The 21,914-nt window shown below is 42.9% G+C and overlaps 1 protein-coding gene across 6 annotated transcripts in view; it reads right to left on the bottom strand.

The window, feature by feature from the left end:
• The window catches only part of PPP1R12B (protein phosphatase 1 regulatory subunit 12B), a 261,922-nt gene extending 241,015 nt beyond the window's left edge, over window positions 1-20,907 (bottom strand). For all 6 annotated transcript variants that reach the window (XM_075528922.1, XM_075528929.1, XM_075528946.1 and 3 more), the window contains exon 1: window positions 20,480-20,907. In XM_075528922.1, the coding sequence (XP_075385037.1) occupies window positions 20,480-20,770 (291 nt within the window). In that variant the 5' untranslated portion in view covers window positions 20,771-20,907. The remainder of the gene's footprint in view (window positions 1-20,479) is intronic.
• Window positions 20,908-21,914: the final 1,007 nt, after the last annotated feature.

The following is a 21,914-nucleotide window of genomic DNA, read 5'->3' as shown; positions in this document are numbered from 1 at the left end:
GAATTTTTCCATAATTCTTTAAGAGCAAGGTCCAATCAGAGCAGTGACTTCCTAGGGGATCTGCTGAGCCCACTGCGCGTAAAGACAGAGAAGTAAGCTCAGAAGGAAATGGAGGCTGTTTTTAAGGATTCCAAGAGTCGTCTTTATAGATTTCCTGGAGGACATAACATGACGAGAGGAGCTTATTAGGAAGAAGTGTGAAGAAAACTGTAATACTGAGAGAAAGGTCAAGACAGTTGCATCAAAGACTTGTTTCCATCACAACAATGAACCTGCTGAGTCTTGGAGGGTAGCAGACTCGCCTAGGAGAACTGTGCTGGGAAATGCTACCCCATCCACTCTACAACCCTGATTTTGGCCCTTTTGTTCCAGAATCTCAAAGAACATTGAAAAGAAACACAATTTGCGTCCCTTGAGGATGCCTAAACTGCCATTTTGATGTGGTGAAAACTGAAGAATGGTTGTGGTTGGTTACGGTCAAGTCAGTTCTGACTCCCAGCAACCCCACCCGTAGCAGCACGAAACCCTGCCTGGCCCTGCACCATCCTCTCACCTGTGCGTATGTTTGCGCCCACCTTCAGAAGTGTGCACACCCGGACAAAGGAGATGTCGAGAAACAACAGTTTGACACCTGTGTTTAATGAAAGTTTCTATGATATTGTAGCAATAGGTACACTTTAGGGGGCTTCAAGAAGTTCTAGAGAAAAACAGAAAACTAATGGAATTTTTTTCACAAACTTTGTGAAGCCCTCTTACATACAAATATACATGTAGATAAACAGAGATATATATACATGTCTACACCTGCCATCGAGTCAACTCTTGACTTATAGTGACTCTAAGGGTAGAACTGTCCTGTGGATTTTCAAGACTGCATTTTTTCATAGAAGTAGAAAGCCTCATCTTTCTCCCTTGGAGTGGCTGGTGGTTTTGAACTGTTGACCTTGTGGTTAGCACCCAATGCAAAAACCACTACACCACCAGGGCTCTCACATACACACAAACACCTATACGTCGCTAGAGAACTCAGCCTTAGACAGGGTTCTCCTTAAATAATGTTGGATGTGCAGGACATGAAAGAGGGTAGGAAGAAATGCTGTAGGCACTTCCATATGCTGAGTAGGAATAGAATTCTACAAATATAAAAATTGAAGGCACAGTAGAATTCTAGAATAAACCTTCCACAGAGTGAAAGGTCGAGGTGACTAGGTGAGCCAGGACTTCAGAAAAGCACTACAACCTTGGTAGAAAACTCCTGGGTTAGGTAGGCTAGGTTCAAAGCCAAAGTGGTCTGCAACTCTGAAGTAAGGAAAATTTACCAACTTTTCTGATTCTACTTCCTAATCATTAAATGGAATAATATGGCACACTTGGTAGCACTGTTGATATACTGAACTTCAAAAAGCAAAAATGAACAGTGAAACCACTGGTACACAGGGAACACCCAGTAAACAATTCTTCCTGTTATTGTGACATAGCGTAAGTTCAACTATGCTAAATTATTTTTAATTTAACATGGTTGATAAAGAAAAAATAATGGTTAATGAGTTAAGCATGGTAGATGTTGTAAATAACAGTTTTCTTTTTAAATAATTCTGTTTAATGTTATCACATTAAAGAACTGGTTCTGACTCATGGCAAGCCCACATGTGCAGAGTATAACTGTGCCGCATCAGGTCTGAACGACTGACTCTCCAGCAGTAGATGCCAGGCCTCTCGCAAGCCGCCAACTTTTCAGTTAGCAGCTGAACACGTTAACCATGCGTACCATCCGGGGACTCCTAGTGGGTATATATGTTGCTCTTGTGTGCCTCAAGTCGATTCTGACACACAGTCATGCTATATGACAGAGGACAAATGACTCATTGTTAAGGCTCAATGGTTACGGGTCTGGCTAAAAATCTTAAAGGTTGGAAGTTAAACTCACCAGCCACTTCTCAGGAGAAAGATGAGGCTGCCTGTCTGCTCCTATAAATATTTAGAGCCTCAAAAGCCCCCACAGAATCCTTGTGAGTCAGAATCAATTCCATGGCAGTGTGTTTGTTTTGTTTTACACTGTAGGAGCAGAATACATTGGTTAACATATTAACCGATACATTTAGGGGAGCAGATCACCATCACCGGGTCTTTTCTCCTGTGGAGCAGCTGGTGGTTTCGATCACCACCCTTTAGATATTCAGCCAAGGCCTTAAGCACTGGGCCACCAGGGTTCCCTAACAGTATGCATTCACTCCTCAATGAAGGACAAGATTAGACATATGTGTATATACATAGTCGTTCTTGTAAAGGTTAAAACAAAACATAATAAAAATAAAACAAACCCAGTTCCATGGAGTCCATTCCCACTGCCCCTCTATGAGCTTTCAAGATTCTAAATCTTTATGGCAGCAGACAGACAGCCTTATCTTTCTGCTGTGAAATGTTGTTGAAATATTCCAATTGGTAGTCTGCCAACTCGTGGACCTTATTATTAAAGGTTCAACACTTCAACCTTTACAATGTTGAAGAACAAGATGTGATACCTGATACAAGCCATCATATTTTTAATTCCTTTACATGTTGTAAAAGTCCGACAATGAATAAGGAAGACTCTGAAAGAACAAATCAAGCTGTCCTGGAAAGAACTACAGTCAGAGTGCTCCTTAGGAGTGAAGACACCAAGACGTCTTCTCATATACTTTGGACACATTAGAGAGGCCAGTCCCTGGGAAAGGACCTTTGGGTAAAGTTGAGGGGCAAGGTAAAAGGAAAAGACTCTGGAAGGATATGGTGGCTGTAATCATGTGCTCACATAACAGGGTGAGGATGGCGCAGGACAGGGCGATGTTTCCTGCATAGGATTGCTGGGAGGATGACCTAACCGAGTGGCACCTAACAATGCCGAAGCTGGCACTGAGTGAAAATGAAGGCTGGTCACATCACATCACAAAGTGGAGGATGACTGGGTCATCACAGGACTGCCAAATTACATCATTACATAACTCCACAAAATTGTTACATGAAAAGTTTTTGCAATCTCTGTAAATGTAAATAAAATGTTGGTATATACAAGTAGGTGTATACAGAAATGAAAACATTCAAACCTGAAGCCAGAACTTAAAGAACCCTCAAGGGGCGCTGGGGGGGGCGGAGAAAGCAGCCCAATAGAAAGTAATGTCTAGAAAAGAATGAAGGCAACATATGGACAAAACCACCTGATGCAAGCAATGTACGGATTGTGACAAGAGTAGTAAGAGTCCCCAATAAAATGATCTTTAAACTATCAGATGATGATAGTTGTACAAAATGAACATAATGTCATTGAACTGCACATGTAAAAAATGTTGAAATGGCAAATGCATTGCTGTATATATGGAGGAGAGTCAAAAGTTCATAGAAAATGGATTTAAATATACTGGAAGTGTTCCTCCAATTTTTTTAAGCCCTCTGGTATTGTCACCAGACACACAAAAATAATTCTTAGGTTAGTTCTCTTAGAATGGAGCAATTATTCCAAGAAGCACTTGACTGAAATCTTAAAAGAAATATAATTGCAAGGTACCATCTATCTTCATAAGGTTTTCAAAAGAATTGTTTTCTCCCCCACAAAAATCTGACAAACAACTGTATTTTCAAATACAGAAAAAAAATCAAGTAGAAACGTGATCATTTATTTCTATAGACATATCTTTTCATTATACTATTTTTTTACATTAATGGTTCTTTTAGCTTTTTTATTTGTAAAATGACTGAGGTACCATATATACTTGAATAAAAGCCAAGCTTTTCAGCACATTTACTATGCAGTTTTTTTGTGATAAAATTAGGTGCTTCGGCTGATATTGGGTCTGCTGATACTCGAGTATATACGGTAGATCAGATGCTGTCCCCTAAGTTCCTTTCTCCTGTAATATCCCAAAACTTGATAATCCTCTAATTAAACAAATATATAAGGATAGTCCTACAATTCTGTAGCTTGAAGTGATCTTGTGATAGTTTTTTACCCTAGTGGGTGGTCCTCAGAGCAAAGATATTATTCCTAGCACTTTTCATTGAGCCAGTAGGCTCAAAGGGGTGCTAGAAAGCTTAGAAATCTTCAAGAGAGATGTCAAGACTGATTTAAAAACTGATCTTAAATTAAAAGGATGGTATGTTTGTCCTGAATTAGAGAAGACTGAGGATCAGGACTGATTATCTTTAAAAGACACAAGAGTAACAATATAGATGGTGATCATTACCCTTTCTCCATTTTTACTAACAAGAGGACAAGAAGAAATGGGTTCAATGCTAGGGGGATATGGACCAAATTATATCTTAAAAACTGTGTTTTCCAACAACTATGGGCATAGTGGGCTAGTATACACTGAGTTGCTAACCACAAGATCAATGGATCAGACCCACCAGCCACTCTGTAGAAGAAAAATGAGGCTGTCTATTCTCAGAAAGATTTAAAGTCTCAGAAACCCAAAGGAGCAGTTCTACCCTGTCCTATAGCGTCCTTAGGAGCCAATTCCAACCTGACGGCAGTAAGTAGGATCCCCGAAGGCAAGTCTCACTATATTCACCTGTGTATTTCAACTGTTTTTTAATTATCCTCCTTTTCACCATGCCTACTTCTGGATCTGGCGCTTAGAAACTAACTGCTCAATAGATATTTGGGGGATTTTTTTAAAAATAAAGGATCATTCAAACTTTGGCAGTCAAACCACAGAAACACATTATAGAGACAGGACAAGGAATTACTTTCCTCTTGATGTTTAAAAAAGAGAAAGATATTACCTTCCAAGACAACGTAGTGACTAGAAACAGGAAGCTTCATTATGATTCAAAGTTATTTCCCTATAAAAACTTTGAGGCTTGGTGATCCTGTCGTGGATTGGGTACCACAGACAAACGGAACCCGTCTCCGGGCTCATCTGAAAACTGGTGCCAATCACAAATACACTGCCTGCTGTGAGTATCCACTAAGCGTTGAGATTCCCCGCAGAATTCCCCTCCTAGGCCAGCAGGCAGTTGGGAAGCCTGGCATGGATGCTGGGAGCTTTCTCTCCAACAGATGGAATGCAACTCTGTCATCTTTCAAACTCATTTTCCATTGTCCCTAGTGATTTATAATGAGGTGAGTCATTCTTCTGACCTCATTTTTCATGCTGCTTACTGTCAAAGGGGAACAATCTAAACATGGAGAGGTAAATCAATAAAAGAGGCATGATTTAAAAAGTGAAGCTACTTCCACGGGACGCAAACACGATCTGCTTTGGTGGGTATAGTCCCATCCACGATGCCAACAATTAAGAGAGAGGGGGGGGACTTTAACCAGAAAAACAAAGAAACTTGGCAAAAATGGTGCCTGGATGCAGACAGAAAGTAAACCTGCCTCCCATGAAATGCCCTGATGCAAATAAAACAGTTCATAAAACCATACACCCTACTGTGAAATTCACATTCAATTAGAGGGGCAGAGCTCAGCTCAGCCTCAAAGAGCAAAACACAAAGCCAGCCAACCTGATCTCCATATGAATGCTCCAAATGCCACTTCTATTTTCTAAGACAAGCACATCACTTGTCTACAGAGGACTGATAAACGCAGAATGGACACTCATCTCTTCCTATTGGCTCCCTTACAAGACAGTGTCTGTAAAGAGAACCTCTCTTTTCCTTGGATATCCAAGGTACCATGATTTTTTAACGAGTTTTTCCTTTGACGTTTTATAACAAAATTCAAGGGCGGTAGTGATCTTTGGAGGCAACAAACCAAACTACCGAACTGGAATGTTGAAGAGCATTTCAAAATAAGGCAGGCTCCAGTTAAGAGTTACAGGGATAATAATCTTAATCAGAAGGGGGTGGCACTGAATTTCAAGGTCTCCTGGAGACTTTGTGGAACCACTGTAGTTGGATACAACACTGAAACTTGGCCCTGAAACAATCTTACAACCTTAAACCCAAACTAGCCCTTGACATCTTCTTTAAACCAAACAATAATTCCTTTTAATTAGTAAATAGTGTCTGCCTCGAGCACTGTGTGCTTTTAAAGAAAGGTCTATAAAGTATCAAATTAGCAACAGCAAACCAAAGTTGAGAAGCGAAGCTTGGGGAGCAGTGAGTTTACTTACATCAAGTGAGCAGGAAGGTCATGTTAATAGGAATCGAGGGTGAGAAAGGGTCCACAACTTGAAGAATGAATCAATATGACTAAACTGTATATGTGGACATGGCTGAACCGGTGTACTTCTGCTGTGTAAACCTTCAACAACACCCACAAAACAAGAGTAAGATTTTACAGAGGTAACCGAGCACATCTGAAACGACTGGAGACAGTTTATTTCCACTGTCATCACAACTGGCAAATATTTAGAGGAAGCACACTAACTAAATGATGGGCCTCATGTGACGCTTTCCAACAGTCAATACCTATACCAACGACGACAATAGCTACTTCCTTCACAACTTCCACAATTTACATTTATGTAACTGCTCACACAGTGAAAGAGAGAATTAGAATTACTCATGAACGGAATGCAGGCCTAGGCAATGCTGACTTGAAACTTCACAGTCCTTTAAGACCATGAGCATCAATGGCTACTAAACCACAAAGACATATAATTAGACATCATGAACCTCCTCCTAGAAGTATGGATGTCCTGTGGTGTAGTGGGTGACGCAATGGGCTGCTAACTGCAAGGTTAACAGTTTGAAACCACCAGTTGCTCTGAGGGAGAAAGATGAGACTGTCTGCTACTAGTTGGTCCTATGTGGTCACTATGAGTCAGAATCAACTTGATGGCAGTCAGTTTGGTTTGGGTTTTGATGGAAATAAACACCATCACCTGTAATGATGTACATATGCCGAAATTCAAACCTGAAGTTTCTAAGGCTAATGACCAGTTTATAGGAAATACAGAAGACAAAAGAACACGCTAAATACCAGTAGCATGCAGCTACTAAAAGGCAGATTGTGGGAAACTCTACAATACAAACCACCCATTTTCAACAGATAAGATGCAGAGGAAAATAAATAGGATGACACCATAGATGAAGAAGGTCAATACAGGACAATGCAGACCTTCTGGGAATCCTGATTTGAAGAACTAACTAATTATACATGTATAGTTATAGCTTTATATGGTCATATATACACACACATAATCAGGAAAATGTAAACCCTATTGGATGTTTAATGATATGTTCTATTAGGCATATTAGAATTGTGGGGTTTTAGTGTTTTGTTTTAAAATAAATGAAGAGAAGAAAATGCTTTAAAATTGATTCTCATGGTGATTACACAAATCTTAGTATGACTAAATGATTGAATTGTATAATATGTGAAGTACATGCCCATAAAATTTTTTAGTCACGTGTGATATTGGCTTCAAAATAACTCAGCATTATGAGAACAAGAGGCAGTATAAGCAGGAACCTATAGATGAAATAACACTGACCAGGAGTTCATAACTTTTGAGAACTTATCATACTATTCTCTCTGCTTTTGTATGTGTGAAGTATTCAGTAATAAAATGAGGCAAAAAGAAAGAAAAAGCGGGTCTCTAGGCCAAAAATTAAAAGCCAAGGTTCATTCAATGGGATTATAGGAACATTCCCAAATTTGTATTACAATAAGATTCCAATAGATTGTCCTGAGATTATGATGCTGAAGTACAAAATCATTCATAAATTATTGCAAAAACCTTATGAAATATAATATTTCATAGCTACAATGAAATATAATATTTCACTAAAAGCGACATGTAGCTCAAGTTTCAAAAAGAACTAAGGCTTCAGTTTTCCAATTTAATTGGCTCATGAAGCAAATATTCATTCCTGATAAAACTTCAAACTCAAAAAAATAAAATAAGCCCACCTTCCTGATATGATCACTGAAGACAAATGTGTACATAAGCAAATGTGGTGAAGAAAGCTGATGGTGCCCGGATATCAAAAGATATAGCGTCTGGGTTGTTAAAGGCTTGAAGATAAACAAGCGGCCATCTAGCTCAGAAACAACAAAGCCCACATAGAAGAAGCACACCAGCCTGTGTGATCATGAGGTGCCAAAGGGATCAGTTATCAGGCATCAAAGAACAAAAAATCCTATCATTGTAAATGACGGGGAGTGTGGAGTGGAGACCCAAAGCCCATCTGTAGGCAATTGGACATCCCCTTACAGAAGGGTTATGGGGAGGAGACAAGCCAGTCAGGGTGCAGTGTAGCAACAATGAAACATACAACTTTCCTCTAGTTCTTAAATGCTTCCTCCTCCCCACTATCATGATCCTAATTCTACCTTGCACATCTGGCTAGACCAGAGGATGTACACTGGTACACATAGGAACTGGAAACACAGGGAATGCAGGACAGATTATCCCTTCAGGACCAGTGGTGAGAGTGGTGATACTGGGAGGGTGGAGGGAAGGTAGGGTAGAAAGGGGGAACCGATTACAAGAATCTACATGTGACCTCCTCCCTGGGGGTCAGACAACAGAAAAGTGGGTGAAGGGAGACGTCGGACAGTGCAAGATATGACAAAATAATAATAATTTATAAATTATCAAGGGTTCGTGAGGGAGGGAGGGAGGAGCGGGGAGGGAGAGAGAAAATGAGGAGCTGATATCACGGGCTCAAGTAGAAAGCAAATGTTTTGAGAATGATGGTGGCAACAAATGTACAAATGTACTTGACACAATGGATGGATGGATGGATTGTGATAAGAGTTGTAGGAGTCCCCAATAAAATGATTTAAAAAAATAGAATATTTCACTAAAAGCCACATGTAGATCAATTTTCAAAAAGAACTAAGGCTTCAGTTTTCCACTTTAATTGGCTCATGAAACAAATATTCATTCCTGATAAAACAAAAAAATAAGAACTCCAGGCTATCGTATCAGCTGTGACTCAGGACCCTGCAGTTAGTTAGCAGTCCAACACACAGCCACCGAGTCACCAGCGCTCCCTGATAACATTTCAAGGCCCCCAAATTCACTTAAATTGGTTAGTCTACAATCTAATATCAACAAGGTTTATGAAACAATTTTTAAAATTACCCTCTAAAAGCACAGGAAGGTGGGATACATTCATGAGGGTACAGGATAGACATGGAACAAGCTTTCATTCAGCAGTCAGAATTTGAATTTGGAGATACTGCTACTGGGTATGACCGCTGAAAAATAATGATCCCAAACCTCCATCTTCTACCATCTAAGTAACAGCCTAAGTGTGATCATTTTTATCCGTAAACAGAGATGAAAAGAGTCACAAACACTGAGGAATGTAAGACTTCCCCAGACCAAGAAGACAGCTCTAGAGCAGAGAATCACTATCACTAGGTAGCTATTTTCGTATTATAAATAATAGAAACCAACAATGGAGACAATCCCCAAAATTCAAGTTCATTTCTAAACTGCATCAACTGCTAAGTAACAAGTAACAAAACGCAGAGTGCCTGGCACAGAGTGGGCATTCAACACAAGAATGCAAAGGATGAATGGCAGAAGAGACTAAAGGACTGTGGGTACTAACTTCCCTTTCAATGCTTCCCCAAGGCATCTTCCATGAAAGAGCTAATGATTGGGAAATGGGCCAAGCCAGAACTGGGGGATAAAGTAATCCAAACTAGCTACCCAGAGCATCAGTAATGAAGATGCAATCTTTCTGTCTACAGTGTCAAGTTTATTAACCAAACACCTTCTTACAAATAAAGAAAACACTCGAACTTACGAGAAATACCTTCTTTCTGGTTCTTCTCATATACGCTGGGGTCTAATTAAGAGTCATAATCATATTGATGGTAGAACTATTTCTTCCAAAAGTCAACAGAAAGACTATCCTTACTAGGGAAAAAACAACAACTTCATATTAGCTTCATGATCGTCTTCAAAAGCATCTTTCTACTGAAAATGCTCTTTCAAAGATTATTGTTGTTCTTTATACTCCCCGCTCTTCTTTCCATTAACTCAACTCTAACTGCTATGCTAATACCCAAGACGGAGACTCCTATCGCACCTTATAGTCTTATATTTCATACAATTTTAGAGCAAGAAAGAATCTTAAAGCAATCTAACTTCATCCTGTCATCTAAAGTAGGAGAAAGCTGAACAGACCAAAAGCAAGTAAAATCTTTCTCGGTTCTTGTTTCCATGACTCAATCTTTGCACCTAATTTAGCTGATCACCTTGCAATAAGGGACTCGGGTAGCCGATCTGACTCTTCATCCTTGGAGGCAACGCTCTTTTTCTAATTGAACAGCACTTCTATCCTTAAGTCTTGTCTACATGTTTCCTGCATTCTTGAAACTATGGACTTTCCTTGATCCACTTGTCAGTTTCCATCATTTCTACCTCTATCCCTCATGGTCTCCTACGAAGCTGTAAGTCTTTATGGGAAGGTATTTGATCGGTGGATAATCATTCAGGAGATGATTCTCTTGAACTAATACTGGGCATGCTTTATAACAACCAAACCATTTCATGGTTTAGCTAGGGGCGGGTGCCTTTTTAAGCCAGGTAAGAGGACCTGATACCCACGCTATAGGAACAGACAGCTAAAACCTTGACGTGGATTAGGCTGGGGAGGAGATCAGATACAAATCAAAAACAGCACGGGGGCGAGGGAAAGAGCAGAACTACTGCTAAGGATTTCACTTGCGCACCTTAATTTTAAGAAAAACATGGTTGTTGGTTAAAGAGGAGCTAAAGTTTCTCCTGGATCCCAGAATTCAAATCATATTTTGAATTAGTATTCCTTGACCCACATGGACTTGGATCAGTCTGGCACATGTTACAATTTTTACTATTTTCTAAAGAGCAAATATATTCCAAATAATCCAATGGACTTTTAAAATACACCCCAGTTTTAAGCTGGAGTAATCTGCACCGAACCCTCTACAATGGTACATAAAATGCAGTGTCTCACTGTAAAATTGAGTTGATGTATAAAATGCAGATTTGAACCACAATAAAGACACTAATGCTTAATAAAAATAAAAGAGAAGAAGACTGGAGCCGGCTGTGGGCCTGCCGAGCGAGACTGGACTCACGCAGATGCCTGCAGTATATTCCCACTCGGACGTCTGCAGAGCACCTCAGTTCAATGTTGGACTGAGTCCTGATTTTATCTGAATAGCGCGATTCTTTCAGACTCCCAGGCTGGAACTGTATTATACTTTTCCTTCATCTCCATTCTCTCAACTAGTCCTTTCATCTCTGTCCCTCCATTCTTTCTGAAATCCAATGGCAACTTCATAGTCCTAAAATACTGTTTTGGTTGGGTCATTTCCCCGTTCACATCCAATCCACACAAGTTCTTGACCAAGGACTTCATCAAGCCTCTCTGGCCTGATGTTCACAAAGCCCCACAGACTGTCAACTCGAGGCCTATCCCTCCCCCTCGAAATACATCCATTTTGACCCGCTGCTCCACTCTATCCTTGGCCTTATTAAAAATTCCAAACCTCAATCTTACTTTTCTGCCCACATTGTTCTACCATCCAGCACTGATTGCCTTTGTCCCTCTACTTAAGAGTATATCCTTACTATTTCTCACAGAAATTAGCACTCTAAAAGTAATTGCTTTTTATCTGTCTCCAAGTCCCACTGTGATTTTTGAATAGAACCTATCAACAAACATATATACCTTAATGTGAGATTATAAAGAGATTTTTCCCCTGCTTTGTCTCCCCCAAAGACATGCCAAACATTAGGGTTTATTTTGCTAGCATATGGGGGGAGGTCAGATGCTCAGAGACATCCCCCCTGAAGGCAGTCAGTCACCAGACTACTGTAGGCCTGCTCCCTGCTGCTAAGGACAATGGGCTACTTCTCCCTAAAGGCTGGCAGTCATGGATTTGGTTCCTGTAAGTAGAGTTACACCCTACTGATAAAGGTTCCTATGGAGCCTCAGAGAACAGAACAAACCAACTCAGTGACATCCAAAGTTAGGCTGCCATCCTGGATCTAGGATTCGCCCTTCTTGTCACATGTGTACCCCCAATCCCTCCTCTTCCTATTGTGTGTATATCCCTAGACTGTCCCTCTCTCATTGCTGTATAACCTATAGGGCAACCCCTTCCTGTGATGTATGACTTTACCTTTAATTAGTGGGCTTGCACTCCCCTCAAAGATATATAGGCCTGGATTAGTAATAAAAGGTTTTCTCTCAGGCTCCCAACCTCTGCTGTCCTCGCTCCCCTGTTCCCTTTCCCCTTGTCCTCCTTCCCGTCCCCCCTTCTCCACAGGGACCAAGTGGGGCTGAGGTGAGCATTGCTACCATGAAATGTGTCTGACTCCATTATTTCAATCTCTCTCATGCTCTCTAGGACTTTAATATAATATTTATATATCTCAACCACTCAACCATACAATTGTGCCCATCGAACCCGTGATTAGTGGTGGGGGGCTGGCACCCCTGCAAACCACACCTTAACACAATCTACCATTAGGTAGTCATTATCAATTGTGAATTAAGAATCTAACAGAGCCTCTAATAACAACAACAAAATATATATGCAAGCACATGCAAATGATGATATATTATCCAAATATCAAAAAAATGCTATAAAGGCCTATTTGATGATATGAGAAAATGATTCCAAAGAAAGTGAAAAAAATCTGGAACCAAATTGCATTCATGTATACATATTCATAAACACGCGAACACAAACACCCTCAGGCACATAGGAGTGCTGGTGGTACAATGGTTAGAGCACTCCAAGGGAGAAAACACGCAGTTTGCTTCTGTAAAGATGACAGCCTTGGACCCCCTATGGGGCAGTTCTACTCTGTCCCACAGGATCACAATGATCTGAAATCAAGTCACCGGCACTGAGGTTATTCTGGTTGTGTTGTTGTTAAGTGCCACTGCATTGGTTCTGTCTCATCGAGACCCTATGCATAACAGAACAGAGATATAAACTTGATAAATGGTTGATATTGGCTCGGGGTGGTAGGTGGGGCTGCTTACAAAAGGGGCGCAAAGAAATTAGAGAGAGAAATGATGGTGGGGTTGGTGTGGTTAGTTACCCTCATATTGACTCCGTAAAAGGCAGCCCCAAGTATAATGGAGGGAAAGGCATGATCTCTAGTCGTTGGTATGCACGAATCCAGTGCTGCAGCCGCTGTGCATGCGAGCGCCCTCCAAAGGGGGCACTCGTCCTCCAGCACTATGCCAGACAATAGTCTGATGATCTAGAGCAGTGGTTCTCCACCTTGCTCATGCTGCCACTCTTTCGTACAGTGCCTCATGGGGTGGGGACCCCCAACCATAAAATGATTTTCGGTGCTACTTCACCACTGTCATTTTGCTACTGTTATGAATAGTCATGTAAATATCTGATATGCAGGATGTATTTCCATTGTCACAAATTGAACATCATTAAAGCATAGTGATTAATCACAAAACACTATGTGATTATATATTGTGAAATATTTATTTCTAATGACAAATGAAATGTTGTCTTGAAGCATGGTGTAGCGTGGGTAAACAGTCTTCACGCTGGTACTCGTATGTGGGTGTATCTGCATGTATGTGGGCGGACCCGCCTGGAGACGGATAGAGGAGCGGTTTCTCACTTCTTAAGACCACCAGGACTATGGGTTTTCCGATGGTCTTAGGCGATCCCTGTGAAAGGGTCGTTAGACCCCCTCACCCCCACCCAAAGGGGTTGCAGACCACAGGCCAAGGGTTTTCCTTGGCTGTTGTGGAAGTAGATTGCCAAGCCCTTCTTCCTAGTTTGTCTTCCTTGGGAACCAGTCTACCAGGGGTGGCTCTGCTAGTATTTGGCTTAGAGCATCGCAGCAATACACAAGGCACCACGCTGCAACAGAATGACAGGTGATGCTGGTGCTGCCCTGTAGCCTGACTGTTTATCATTTATATCATGTTGATCGTTTTTCTCAAGTCAGAGAACTCTACACTAGCATGGGTGGATTTCATTGTATATGAAACAAACCTTAAAGACATTTAAAAATTAGAAATCAGCAATGACTCAATTTTAAGTTACCAACAAGACCTGTTTAATGTCCTCGATTTAGCAAAATTGTGTTGAATCTACTCATATTACCTACCATCCTGCTTATTTTAAAACACAAAGAATATTCTATAAGCACAACTAGTGGTACGCACAACTAGTGGTACAAAGCTACTCAGCAGGGCTTTTGCAAAATGGAAAAGGAAAATTTGGCTAGGGAACAAATAAAATTCATTTGAAGCTAACCTGGGGTAATTAAAACCAAACCACCCCCTAACCCACTGCCACTGAGTGCATACAAACAACACAACATAGCCATCAAAATAAAATCAGTGTCATTTCCAAATCTGGCTGTGAGGGCCATTCGAGTGTGGAAACTTGGGACTAACACTCATAAGGCAAGAGGCCAGGTGCCCAACATAGTCTGATGCATCATATTAACCAATCTCAAGAGGTAAGCTACTAAGATGACCCAGGATGACTGTCCTAGCGCTACAGTAATGAAGAAATCAGTAAGATTTTTAAAAAACGTTTTATTAGGGGTTCATACAACTCTTATCACAATCCATACATATATCAATTGTGTAAAGCGCATCTGTACATTCATTGCCCTCATCGTTTCAAAGCATTTGCTCTCCACTTAAGCCCTTTGCATCAGGTCCTCTTTTTATTCCTCTCCCTCCCTGCTCCCCTCTCCCTCATGAGCCCTTGATAATTTATAAATTGTTATTTTATCATATCTTGCCCTGTCCGATGTCTCCCTTCACCCATTTTCTGTTAGTAAGATCTTCTGATGCCTACTTTTCCATGCGTCTCAACATTAAAAACGGATTCATCAATACACAGGATAATGCAGTCTATTCACAGAAGGAGCTACTAAAGGAGTAATGAACTTAGGATAATAAAAGAGAAAGGTTAAGAAGACATGTGTTCTTGTATTTACCATGCAAGGTACCATACAGTGACATATTAGTCTATGTTAAATGAACACACTGCCATCTTGCTCTTTGACTCAACGGGGATTGCTATCTCACTCTTTCTTCTTCTGTCCATCTGCCCTATCTCCAAATCCCTTCCAGGAAAATAGTCTTTCTGAGGCTACAGGGTCAGACTGAGGCAGTTCTAGGAGTAGGGGATTCCGTCTGGGGTGACCTGAGCATCTCAGCTTGGACCCTGAGATCTGAATTTCGGAGACAAGCTCAGCATCATTCTGCTCTCCTAGGTGTCTCTAGGACTGATCAGACAGCGTCAGTGGCAAGATCTGAGCAGAAAAATATCAGTCTCCCCCACCACACTCAGCACAGACAGATAAGCCGATGATAATGTACGCAGCATTAGCAGGCCTTCACTTTAGCAAATCCCAGAAAAAAATTTCCTTTCCAAGATCCTGTCTTGAGATCTGCTGTTGTTAGGGGCCATCACGTTGGTTCCAACCGGCAGCGACCCTCTGCGCAGCAGAATGAAACATCGCCCGAGTCTGCACATGCTCACAACTGTTCTCATCGCTCTTGACCTGACCGAGAGCAGCGGTGCTCCGCCTTCCTCGTGCCACCACCTGTTCACACAGTGCCTCATGGGGTGGGGACCCCCAACCACCAAATTATTTTCGTGGCTACTTCATCACTGTCATTTTGCTACTGTTATGAATCGTCATGTAAATATCTGACATGCAGGATATATTTTCATTGTTACAAATTGAACATCATTAAAGCACAGGGATTAAACACAAAAACAATAAATATGTAATTATATATTGTGAAATATTTACTTCTAATAACAAATCAATGAAATTTTGTCTTGAAGCATGGTGTAGCATGGGTAAACAGTCTTCATGTTGGGTACTCGTATGTGGGCATATCTGCATGTGGGCAAACCCACCTGGAGACGGATAGAGGAGCAGTGTCTCAGTTCCTAAAACCATTGGAAATATGTGTTTCCCAATGGTTTTAGGCGGCCCCTGTGAAAGAGTCATTTGATTCCCCCAAAGGGGTCGTGACCCACAGAGGTTGAGAACCTCTGCTTTAGAGGGTTTCTGAGACTATAATCTTTATGTGAGCTGCCAGTCTCACCTTTTCTCAAGGAGCGGTTTGTGGGTTTGAACCAGTGACATTGTGGCTAGAAGCCCCATGTCTGACTCACAGCGCTACCGGGACACCTTACAGATACAAAACTCTCCAAACCCACTGCCACTGAGTCAACTCTGACTCATAGTGCCCCTTGTGACAGGGTAGAACTGACTCTGTGGGTTTCCAAGACTGTCATTCTTTATTTTTTAAATCATTTTATTGGGAGCTCTTACAGATATCATAACATTCCATCATTCAATCACATCTGGCAGTATTGGACAGCTGCTCTTACAATCCGTTTCAAAACATTTTCTTTCTTCTTGAACTCCTTGATATCAGCCCCCCTAAGACTGTAATTCTTTAAGGAGCTGATAGCCTCATTTTCCTCCCAAGGAATGGTTGGTGGGTTTGAACCGCCAACACTGTGGTTGGCAGCCCACAGTGAAACCCACTACACCCCCAGGGCTACTTAAAGGGTACAAAGACAAGTGCTAATAATCAATTTTAGACATTTTTTTCAAGCACCCACACACAAAGAATTATTAACCCACACTTCCTGCCTATAAAATATATACACAGAATTGAAACGGGGAGTCTTTGTGAGCAAATAAGTGCTTTCAAGAGTTCCATAAGCAGATGAAGCCCCTGTTCCTTTTAAGGACCCCAGGACAACAAGCCCATGCACACCAAATTTTAATCCATTCACCGACATGCGGCTTAGTCTGCATCATTTTCCTCCGCTTTCCTCGGCGCCTGTCTAACCTTTGAGATACTTCTTATCCCAGTCTATTTCCAGTATTATTAATAGGCCCCCTGGAGCTTGTTATCTTTGACTCAAGCACCTCGTGGTCTAAGCAAAGGCTGCCAAGAAAGAAAGGTCTCCACGTCCAAAGTAACACCAAGGCACCACAACCCCCAAGTCTGACCTTGTAGCTGAGGAGACAACCCATCCCCCACATCAATGAAGAAAACCCACTGCTGGTCAAATGCTCATGGTCAAATAATGAGTAGTGATTATCAGGAGGGGAAGGGGAAAGGGAGGGGAGAAAGGGGGGCCCAATCACAATGATCTACATATAACCTCCTCCCAATGGGGGCAACAGAAAAGTGGGTGAAGGGAAACATTGGTCAGTGTAAGACATGAAAAAATATATATAAATTATCAAGGATTCATGAGGGAGGGAGGGGAGGGGAAGGAAAGGAAAAAATGAGGAGCTGATACCAAGGGCTCAAGTAGAAAGAAAATGTTTTAAAAATTATGACGGCAACAAATGTACAAATGTGCTTGACACAATGGATGGATGTATGGATTGTGATAAGAGTTGAACCAGCCACCAATAAAAATATTTTTTTTAAAAGGCTTATGGTCTAAGCAAAGGCGTGAAAGGAAGCAATTACCCAGATAACGCTTACCATGCTTATATAACAAATGAGTATTTTAATGAAATAATTCATATACTGCATTTTTTCCTCCAATTGATAGCAGGGGGATTTGCCATAAAATATATTGGTCAGCTACTGGCGGCACCCGTCTCATATTTTGAAAACAAATGTTCACAGATCTTAGGAGAATTAGTTATCCAGACCCTGGAGAACTTACTGTAACTCTGAGAAAGGCTAACTTATGAAAGAGTGCCTGGGCCAAAAGGCTCCTTGTCCTGAGTCAAGGGGATGTGCCTCTAATGCGAGTCCTCTGGGCTCAGTCTTGAGGAGCTTTATCTTTAGCTGGAGTTGCTTGGTGTGTTGTGCTGGCTGGTACTATCTAATCGCTTCACCTCATTACCAGGCCTGTGAATGAAAGGGGTGGCGGGGAGAATGCTTATAATGCATCTGCAGCCATGAAAAGCAAAAAAATGATTCCAGAGCTGTCATCCCCTTCTTCTCCGATTTCAAGAGATGACCGAATGTAGGGAGGGAAGGATCGGAGAGAAGTTGCGCACTTCCCAGTCTGGGGTTGGTAATGAACAGACAAGGCACGGCACTCGGGAGGGCAGGCTCAGAAGGGACCAGACAGTGCTTACCTGGTGTGAGAAAAGGAGAGCAACCGCCAGAGGCCTCTACGTAGATGCTTTCCTGGGGGCATTATCAAACTGTGCGTGGCTTGCAGAGTCAGCTTTCAAAAGCAGGGTGATTAAGTTACCCTGACAAAATGGTGCTTTCATCGCAGCCAGTGTTGTTCAGCACATGTGTCCCTTTATGGTCTCTACCTTCTACGAAACCATTAGATGATTTCCTCCAGAATGCACTCAAGCACCTTCACACCCCAAATTACACGTGAAAAATAAGATCTCGTCTTTCCAAAAGCCTAGGAATCAGAAGTAACAGATGGGGCTCTCTTGGTGTCTACCCTATTTTATATTCTGCTTCTTTTTAGGCAGCATGGTTGATTGAGTGTTGGGCTGCTGACCAGCAGGTAGACAGTTCAAACCAACTAGCTGCTCTACAGAAGAAAGATGAGGGCAATCTGCTTTTCTAAAGCTTTACAACTTTGGAAATCCCATGGAGCAGTTCGACTTTGGCTTTAGGGTCACTGTGAATCAGAATTGACTCACCGATGGGTGAGTTTTTATAGAGATCTGGAGGTCCCTGGTGGCAGTGGTTATAAATTGGGCTACTAACCACAAGGTCAGCACTTTGAAACAGCAGGCCCCACTCCTCAGGGGAAAGACAGCGCTTTCTACCCTCATAAAGAGTTACAATCTCAGAAACTCACAGGGGCAGTTCAACCCTGTCTGATAGGGTCTCTGTGAGTCAGCATCGACTCGATGGCAGGGAGTTTGGTTTGGGGTTTGGAGGACCCTGGATTCAATTGACTACTAACAAAAAAAGTCAAACCCGCCCACGGGTATCACAGAACGAAGGCTTGGCCATCTTCTCAAAAACATGAAAGGCAAGAAAATTCCAACGGCACGGTTCTACGCTGAAACACGTGGGTCACCAAAAGTCAGAATCAAACTCAAGGGCAACAGGTTCGACAGAACTCTGGACATCAATGCCCCAAATGCCATGCCTACAAACAATTTCCCTCCTTTCTAACCTTGCCCCACTAACAATCTCTCTGAGCTACAGTTTCCTGGTCTGTGAAGTAGGAATAAGAATACCACCTTCCCTACCTACTTCAAGGGTTCAATTCTGAGAAACACGATGAGACAGGAGGTGTACCAAATAAGTTTTTCAAACAGACGCATTACTAAACAAATTTTGGGTGCTACCTTCCGCGGGGCACTGTTCTGCACAGAAAAGTCTGGGTGTAAATAGGGTCAACAGAGGACAAAGCGCCTCCATCGGAAAGAGACGGGGTGCACACATGACAAGGAGTAATTTTAAACTACTGGCTAAGATATTAGGAAAGTGGTTTGATATAAAGTTGAGTCATTATTTAGAAGTGGATTTTCATGGCAACACATTCGTTTTGCCCAGACAGCAGAAGAAGGAAAATGACAAGGATAAAGAGTGGGAGTCCAGCTCTCAGCTCACCAAAATAACCCAACAAGTTCCACTGGGGAAGTGGAGTTGGTTATGACAGTACACACAGAACAGTGTTGCATAAGGCAAGAGCAGCAAAGGTGTTATTACCAAGCGCAAAACTACCAGGCCATCCACAATCCCTACGCTCGAGCCTTACAGACAAGGGGGCTTCCAAAAGTTCGTGGGGGGAATGCAATTATCTCTTCATTCCATTTTCCACAGACTGTTTTTTAACTCCCTCCCTACCGCTCTACACACACACACACACACACACACACACGAGGGAGCTTCGAAAGTGTGGAAAAGCGGAGTAAAATGATAACGGAATTTTCCCTCAAACTTTTAAAATAACATACAGCTGGCATGCAATTGTTACAGCGGGCCTTAAGCAAAGCTAAGTGATCCCGTGGGTGGGTTCTCAGAGGAAGTCCTTAGGCAGGTCAGCACTGCTGGGCAGCAGCGGGGAAGGGCACCGCCGACAATGCCATCGGGCACTCTAGAAGGCAGGGCCCAGGGGAGGCACAAACTGGTATGGAAGCACTACATATGAGCAAAATGAAGGGCGTGGTTGCAAAAGATCTGCTTCTCTCCCGTTGATTTTATAATAGAGACACAAACAGAAGACAGAATTTTCTGAAAGGCCGTCAGGCAAAAGACGTTGACCATTGCAGTTGATTGACGTGGTGTACAGGCACACCGCGAGACAGAAGAGGGCTAATCTATAGGGATAACGCAGGGGCCCGGTCTCCAGTAACCATGACAACCCGAGGAGGTGGAGGGAAATACAAACACTGACCAGGCAGCTGGGTGACACTATTCCTTGAGGCACAGACCCTGGGGTCGCCAAGACGCTTGCTCAGCGGAGGAAAGGGACCAAGAATGAAACTGACTAGTCCACGCGGGCCAGTGTCTATGCCGGGGGCCGGGGACCCACCGGGACAATAACCCTCCCCAGGGGGTAGCTCATCCGCAGGAGACTGGACGCCGGCCGCAAGAAGGGAGTTACCTGGTGCAGCGCTGTCAAGCCGTCCACGTTGACCGTGTTGATGTCGGCGCCTCTGGCTAGAAGCTTTTTCACCTCGTCGGTGTCCCCGCTGGAGCAGGCAGCCAGGAAGACAGCACCGTCCTCGAAGCGCACCCTGGGGCTCCCGCGACGGCTCTGCGGCTGCCGTCCCGCGCCGCGCCGCTCCGCGGGCTCCTGTTCAGTCAGCGAGCCCCGCCAGCGCCGAAGCTGCTCAGCCCGCCGCATTCGCGCCGACTCTGCCCGCTTCCCGCCTATGTGCTCCAGCTCCGCCATCGCTCCGGCCTCAACAGCTGCGGCCGCCGAAAGTATCGCTGCTAGATGGCTGTTGCTACTCCCGCAGCCGCGGTCGCCTCCCTCACAGCGTTTCAGCCCGGCGCAGAAGGCGGAGACCCTCGCGCGGCCATCTTTACTTCTCCCGCCACTAGCACCGCCCGCAGTCTCCCCAGACCTCAACGCGCAGGCGCTGCCCGGGCCCCGGGTCATCACGGGACTTGTAGTAAAACTACCGGCCCTAAGCGCAAGCTGTGGCCTTCAGGGAACTACAAATCCCTGGATGCAGCAGAAAAGAGGCGAGGACTACCTGGTGACTGCTGGCCGCTGTTCCCTGCGGGGTCACCTTTGCCCTAAAGGGTGGGTTGTGCCCTGAATTGGTGTCAGCAGCTTCCACCGAGGGTTTTGGGAGTCGTAGTTTTTTGTGTTATGACTTCTAATCTTAGCTCCTAAATCATCCCATCGTTCTTTTGACTGGGAAAGGGGTAGTAATTGTCCCTATTTTCTACGTGGGGAAAACAAACATAGAGTACCTGAAAAACTTGGAATCATTATCCCAAATCTACATTTAGTAAATGTAAATATTTGGGGGGGGTGGGGGCGTGAAGAAGCATATGTATGCATACAATATTACACGTCACATTCTTATGTAAATAGTTTCAACAGGACATTTATTCTAGACACACACCCCCAAAAAAAAGGTCTTGAAAATACTAGAGAAGTAGAGTGGGCAGAGTATAAGCTTTAAATCCAAATATCCATTCATTGACTCTTCTGTAGAAGTGAGCCTGTTTCCTTATGTGTAAAAATGTGAGTAATAATAGATCACAGCGTAGTCATGCGGGTCAAATGATGTACTATGTGACTGGTACCAACCCTGGCACATATCAAAACCCAAAGCAAGCTTGCTACCACCCAGTTGACTCAAGGCAGCCCTCAGCGACTGCACATCGTTATAGGAGCAGCCAGCCTCCTCTGCCTCTTGGGAAGGAACTAGTAGTTTGGAACTGCCAACCAATTAGCAACCCAATGCCTAACCCATATATCAGCTCACAAGAAATTGTTGTTGTTAGGGAGTCCTGGTGGCGTAGTGGTTACAAGTTGGACTGCTAATCACAAAGTCAGCAGTTCAAACCCACCAGCCAGT

This window comes from Tenrec ecaudatus, chromosome 1 (genome assembly GCF_050624435.1).
Source record: "Tenrec ecaudatus isolate mTenEca1 chromosome 1, mTenEca1.hap1, whole genome shotgun sequence".
Lineage (NCBI taxonomy): Eukaryota > Metazoa > Chordata > Mammalia > Afrosoricida > Tenrecidae > Tenrec > Tenrec ecaudatus.
Note: the sequence above shows the minus strand (reverse complement) of the source record. Positions and strands in the feature narration are given on the sequence as shown.